The 7,599-nt window shown below is 23.9% G+C and overlaps 1 protein-coding gene across 1 annotated transcript; it reads right to left on the bottom strand.

Moving 5' to 3' along the window:
- Window positions 1–2,809: 2,809 nt before the first annotated feature.
- LOC101506796 (homeobox-leucine zipper protein HAT14-like) lies at window positions 2,810–6,521 on the bottom strand. Its single transcript, XM_004488428.4, has 4 exons — window positions 6,074–6,521; window positions 5,574–5,944; window positions 4,996–5,075; window positions 2,810–3,390 (listed from the first exon to the last, which is right to left on the bottom strand). Exons 1-4 carry the CDS (start codon window positions 6,342–6,344, stop codon window positions 3,063–3,065), a joined length of 1,050 nt encoding a protein of 349 aa, XP_004488485.1. The 5' UTR covers window positions 6,345–6,521; the 3' UTR covers window positions 2,810–3,062.
- Window positions 6,522–7,599: the final 1,078 nt, after the last annotated feature.

Genomic DNA, 7,599 nt, shown 5'->3' on the forward strand with positions numbered 1-7,599 from the left:
TATTATTTTATTATTTTTTCTTATACAAAAGGTCTAGTTTATCCTATTTAAAATAATATAAAATATATTATTTAAATGCTTTAATGTGAAATAGGTTTATAGGCCAGATTAGATCGAAAAAAAAAAAAAATATTATGATAGATCGTAAGTCAGACTCAAACCTAAAGAATTAATCATAGGTCATACACATTTCAAAGTTTGGTCTGCCCTATTCCCACCCTTACTTATACTTAGGGATGGGAATACGCTATGTCGTTCGTCAAGGGTCTATGACTTAATCTACTTATGGTCTGATCTGTTTAATAAAAAAATTAGATTCAGACTATTTTTAAATCTTATTTATTTAAATATGTCATACTCAGACTAACTCAAACTTATAAAAAAAGTCAGGCTAAGCCTTATAAAAAAACCTATTAGGCCTAATAGGTCGGCCTATATATATTTTATTATTTATTAATGTTATTTTTTTATTATTATTTATTAATAATATTATTTTCTATTCTAAAGTCTATCAATTAGACAATCACTCAGTAGTCATTGCATATTCGGTAGCCGTTCCATATTTTGGCCATTCTTTTTTTTTTTCTCCATTATTTTCAAGTTGAAATCATTCATATTATTATATAATCATTATACTGTGTAAGATTTCAATATTTACTACTTCCAAATATTATTATTTTTTCTTTTATCTTTGTATTCCTTTAATAAAGTTAGCCTTTGTAGAATCTCTTAAAAATCTTCTAGAAACTCCATTGAAGTTGTTCTAATTTTAGATTTTATAACTAAAATAAATCTAAAAAAAAAACAGTATATGTGAATTTATAAAAAAAAAAAAATAGTAAAAAAATGCATAAAATAGTTGCAGTCTCTTTAGAAGTGTTTCAAAGTTGATAATAATATTAGTTATATTATTATTGAATATATCCGAGTTTGTTTCACAGGTAATAATAGATGCGTTTGTTTTAGAGAAAAAAAATATATTCTTTGAAAAAAAAAAAAATTTAGAGTTTAGAGGGTGTTTGTTTCATATTTTATTTTTAAAATTATTTTGTTAGAAAAATCATTTTTGTGTGTAATATATATATACATATGTACATTGGTATTAATATGTGGAGAACATCCTCTAGTATGGATAGAACGTCATGTAAGTTGGAATGGATAGAACACGTAGCTTGATATATATATATGGACTAATTATAAATTTATTTTAATTTTTTTATTTTCTTAAAAGGTTGTTGCACTGCAGGCTTGTTAGTTATTATTTTATTAGATTTTATTATAATTTGATTAGTTTCCCTTTTATATAAATGTATAGTTTAACCTATTTAAAAAAATATAAAATATAACATATAAATAATTTAATGTGAATAAAGTTTTTAAATAAATTTTCAGACAAGATCAAATTTTTAAAATGTCAAATTAAGTAAAAAAAAACCAATAATAAACCGTATATCAGACTCAAACATTTCAAAATGTGACATGACATATTTCCACCTTTATATTCTTTTTGTTTCAAAATGATTACTGCATTTAATCATTTTACATAAATTAAAAAATATAATAAAAAAAATAGAAAAATAATTTTACCAAATTATTTTTATAAATCATTGATTGATTTTAATTATAATAATTATAAAATAGACATAATAATTAATCAAAAGCAATAACTATTTAAAAAAAATTAGTATAAATAAAACAATTATTAGAAAAGGCTAGTGTAATAAAGAACATAGGGAGTACGCATAATTGGGTCACAGTAGTTATAATAAATGAATGTATTTAATGAAGCCCAACTAGACCCATTTCTTTGACTATGCCTCTCTCTAGTCTGCACCCTTCATGATTACGAGTGACTGCTGCTGAGGTTGAAGTCTTCAAGAACGAAATCATTAAAAAGTAAGATTGATCAATGTGTTTGAAAGTCTCTTCGTTTTACTGAAAAAGTTGCCTTCAACTACGGCCTTCGCCTCCTCATCCCATGACCATTAGGTCACACCCTACCTAACTTTCATTATTCACCTTTTTTATTTTCCACCAATAATAATATACTCTCTTTTTATCACAATTATAAAAACACAAATACAAAATCATTAATAATACTAAAAAACACAAATTAAAAAACATTCATAATACCAATTATAATATTATTTTTATAAATATATATTTGGTAGAAAAATATAAGATATTAAATATTTTGATTAATATTTAAAAGAAAAATACTAGAGAATATGATAACATATTCGCACCAAACACAAATTGGTGTAACATTTGAATTACTACCCATTCCTCGACAAATTCATTACCAATTAAAGACTCGCCTTTTATTTCATTAAAGAAAATGACTTGCCTTTTAAACATGTCTCTAAAATTGTATATATTGAAGTTGATTCTTTTAAAGTGAAAATTTATCTTAAAAAATAAAATAAGTAATTAATTATTGATAACAATCAAATAAATAATTATTATTTTATATATTTATATAATCAATTACAAATTATTATAATATCAACTATTAACCTATTTAGTTTTGAAGACTTATTCATCATAATCTAAAATTTTATATTTATTATAGCAATATTTACAAAACATATTCTCTCTTACCGTTTGTTGATGTACTCTTATTATAATAAATGTAAAATAATTATTTTTTAGAATTTGAAAATAATATTAAATTATATTAATTAAAAGGTATAATAAAAAGTTAACTAAAATTTAAATTAAAATAAAAAATGATAATTTTTTAGGACTTTTGCAAATGTCACCATTATTTTAGATTAGAGAAAATATACTTTAAAATAAAATATGAGAATTAATTAATGACACAATTTATATCACAAACCAGTATGATGATCGTTTCCTTTTCTTTTCAATATCTATCTTAACAAAAAGAGGAAATTAGCAAAGAAATTCAAAATAGAAAAATCAAAATATCAGAAATTCTATAGCAACTCCCAAATGAAGAAAATAAGGGAGAAAAAAAAAAACTCTATCAGCCTCTCAGAAAATTCCCTATATACAAAATGAAATCAATTTCCAAGACTATTGAATGAATAAAATAAAATTCAATTCAATTCAAGATGGTGTTGATGAATTCTTGGTTTGCCAAAAGGAAATCCAATATTATTATTGGATTTTGAGGTTGAATCATCACTAGTTTTGATTGTGGCACTTGTAGTGACAGAGGAAGTGGCAGTGGAATTTGTAGCAACACGCTCACAAGAAGGACACATAGTCAAAGTAGTTGCTGGTAATTGCATGTTAAATGGATTTGAAGTTTTTAAAGCTCTTAATTCTTGAAGCTCTTTGTGTAGTCTTCTATTTTCTTCTGTTAATGTCTCACAGCATCTCTTTAAATATTCACAGTCTACTTCTGTTTGCTTCAGTTTAGTCCTGCATCAACACATAACACATAAATTTATAGGACTATTAAGTTTCAAAAATAAAAGTTTGTGAGTGCAATATAACTACCACATTAAGATTTTTGATGTATCTCAAACATATAGTCTCTGTTCGATAAAATTTGCTTATATCTGATAGCTTATAGTTAACTAATATCCGTTAAGTTAATTGAAAATAAAATTAGCGATTTAATTAGATTTAATTAGTTTAAAATATAAAATAATATAACTATTTATTCTGAATAAAAAATAAATTTTATCAATTAATATTTAAAATAATTTATAAATAGTTATTTAAATTTTTTTAATAATTTAAAATTGACCAATATGATATATTATTTATTTATTTTAAATTATAATAAATTAATGATAAAAGGTAAAAAAATATTTTAGATATAATAATAAAGATTAAATCAGAAGAAAAAAATGATAAATTATAAACTCATAAATTACTTGAATTAACTCAGAAAAACGGTATAAGCTCATAAATAACTATTACCAAAAATAACTTAAAGCTTATAAGTTTTAACATTGCAAAACACAGTCTTACACTATTGGTCCCTAATTATAAAAACATGATTTCACTTTTCCTTTATTTTTAGTGGATCATGCTAACAAATATTCTTAAAAAAATTTAAAAATTTTGCATTCAAAACAACAAATTTAAAGCTTTTAAAATTTTAAAAACACAACTTCTAATACATTTTCATTATAAAATTACTATTTTTAATTACTTAGCAAGTACTTCGAGGACACTTATTAATATTTTCTTTTCAAATGCATTAAGAATTTCTATATAAAAATACCTCTAAATTATTAAATATGTAAAAATAACTTTTTTTCTAACAAATTTATTATTAAAACAACTTTTGTTAATATCCAAAAATTGTGTTCGAAAGTTTTTATTATATAATAAAGAAGAAGTTGAGCATCATGCAACTATTTTGGGTGTTGTTGTATTACGATATTTATGTTATTTCCTAGATAAAACTTCTTTTGAAGGGATTATGGTGGTTTTAGGATAAGATGGAATGAATACATTGGCCTCACATTGTATGGTGTATAATTTACTATAAATTTTTTTTTAATTTTTCTAGATAAATATTACTACATTATCTATTAAAATTAATTAAATTAAAAATTTGAATATATTTATCTATTCAATTTTAACTCTAATAATCAAATAAATAATTTTCATAATTGAAATTTTAATTTTAACTTTAATTTTAATTAAAACATGACAAAAAACATCATTAAATTTGATTAAATTCGTTAATAGATAATATAATATTTAACTATTAATGATTTAATTTGATAATACTAAAATATTAATAATTAAAATATGATAATTCCAAATTTGATATTATTAGGGGTGGAGGAGTATCGCTTATCCTCCTTGTCAAATTTTTTTACTAAAAAATATGCTGCTGTTGATAAAGTTTTATCAATTATTCCCTCTAGTCTTATATAATAAGATAAATAAGGTAGAGAGTATATATTTTATGACTCATGGACAAGTAAAAAAGTAATTAAAACAAAAACTTGATAATAAAGAATATGCAAAAATAGCAAAGTGTGCTACACAAGATATATGTACCTTGCTCTTCTGTTTTGGAACCAAACTTCTACTTGACGAGGGCTAAGATTGAGTGATTTTGCAAGGGCCAGTTTTTGTTTCTACACCACAATTGTGTCCCACTATTAACAAAATATCAAAAACCAAAACACAAAGACAAAACAAACAAATGGGCCCAAGGAAAGTTTCTCATGAAATATATTCATCTTATTATCACAAAATAATGTAAAATATTTATGCTTAAAAATAAATTTTAAAATAAACATTGAATATGCTTCTTAAACTAGTACACCTACTTTCCCATATTTAATCCTTGAAATATATAATTGTAGCCTATTTTGAATTACTATAGAACTATAATTAATTTATAACCTATTTCAAATTACTCTAGAAGTATCATTGTCCTGATCTTCTATTTCAAATTAAGACTTGTTATTATATTCTATATTCTTTTTCTACAATTCAATCATCAAATTGAAGGCAAAAATAGTTTAGAAACTAAATTGGATGTTTACTCTTAATTTAAATAATCATAAAAAAAAAAATAAAAACAAAAAACACTAATTTGAAGATCACATGAGGGAAAAAAACACACATACAGGGTTAAGAGTGTTGTGTTCTTTGAAACTCTCTTCAAGAAAAGCAGATTGATCCTTAGAGAGTCGAAGCTTCTTCCTTGTGTTTCCACCACCACAGTTATCATCATCATCACTCACTCTTGAACAATTCCTTTGATAATAACCTTCACCATCTGAAAACTCTCTCTTGTTCCCACCTGAACCACTCAAACTCCCTCCACCACCACCACCACTGTATATACACAGATCCATCTGAAAAGAAGATGCTGCGCTATTAGGTGATGATGAAAGCGCCGCCTCATCTTCCGCCACAACCACCGCCAGTGGAACCACGTTCACGTCTAAGCCCCTTGAAGAACCCCCAAACTCAGTTGATACCAATAAACTACCCACTACAACAACAATAAAAAAATCATATAAATTATCAATTTCATCATGACCCTTTATCACAATATAAGAGAAAAACGAGAGGAGATGAAAAAGATAACATTTTTGCAACTTTATATGAAATGGGTCGTTACCATTTTCAGAAGGAGAGTGCCATGGGAAAGAGAGTGGAGGAAGAAGATCAAGTTGATTTAGTACAGGGTTAGGATTTTCAGTACTGTTACTGTTGTTGTTTGTTTTAGTCTTAATTTGTTGTTGTTGATCTGTTTGTGTAGTGATGACTGGACCAATTGATAAAGTGGTGTTGAAGCCTAAGCCAAGTTCATTGGAAGCTTCACGATGTTGGTTTTCCATGAAGCCAATTAGAGGCTTTGAAGAGTCTCCTAAGCTTAAATCAAGCTCCATGATCTCTTTCTCTAAATCTGCATAGGCAAGAAAGAAGAAAGAAGAGAGAGAGGGAATGTAGAATGTAAGTGGGGAAAGGGATTTGTAGGTTGGACTAATAAATGAAGAGGAAAGGGGTGAAAGAGAAGAGTCTTTATAATCATAGATTGATAAGAGAGAGAAACAAAAAGTCCAACGTGATCATAGGGAGACCAAAATGGTCACTTTTTTAAAAACATTAAAAAATTAAAAAATGCTATATGTGTGGTGATGGTTTTTTTTTTCCTGCTTATTTTTAATGATAAAAAAGTAGGAAACCACTCAAACGAAAATTAAGACCGTATAGGAAAAGCAATGAGAAAGCCATTCTAAAAAAAAAAACATCTCTACAAAATCTCTCTCTAAATTTATCTCTGGTTAGAAATCTTTTTAAATTTTCAAATCATTTATTTATTAATATATTTTAAATTAATTTATATTTTTTTTACAATAAATAATAAATACGGTGATAAATATTATTTAATTTTTTTAAAAAAAATGTAAAATCAACTTTTAATTTAATATATTCAAATGAAATTGTTAATAATTACTGTAGTTTTGGAGTAAAATATTTTAAGATATAAATGTACAATAGTCTTGTAAATACCAATAGGTATATAGATATTTGATATGTTAAAATGTAAATTTAAATATAATTAATGTCTTTAAATTTTGTCATTAGACAAATATATATATATATTTTTTTAAAAAAATTTGTGATATTAGTTAAATAATTTTACACCAAAATTATAATGATATTATTTAAAATTATAATGATATTAGTTAAATATTTATTCTTTTGAACAAATTGAGAAGATCTTTATTTTCTAAGAAATGTCTTTAGTCTTAAGTCAAAAAGTCAAATTAAAGAGATAAGTTTGTATGAAAAATGATGTTCTTTTCTTTTTCAAAATAATTGACTCATTTATAAAAAATAATTTATTTTAAAATAATTTAATTTTTCAATTGTATTATTTTTAATATAATATTTTTTATTATACATTTATAATATTAATAATATATTAATATTTAATAAAAGTAATTTAATAAATATATCATTCTATCCTTTTCATTTATTTACTATTTTTTTAATATATGTGAAATAATTACATTACTTAATTATTATAGAACATATAAAGCATTTATTACATTGAGAAGTGTTTAACTTGAAATTATAAGCTATTGAAAAAAAACTTAAATTTTTTAAAAAACTTTATTTTATTGAAATATTTAACAA

This window comes from Cicer arietinum, chromosome 1 (genome assembly GCF_000331145.2).
Source record: "Cicer arietinum cultivar CDC Frontier isolate Library 1 chromosome 1, Cicar.CDCFrontier_v2.0, whole genome shotgun sequence".
Lineage (NCBI taxonomy): Eukaryota > Viridiplantae > Streptophyta > Magnoliopsida > Fabales > Fabaceae > Cicer > Cicer arietinum.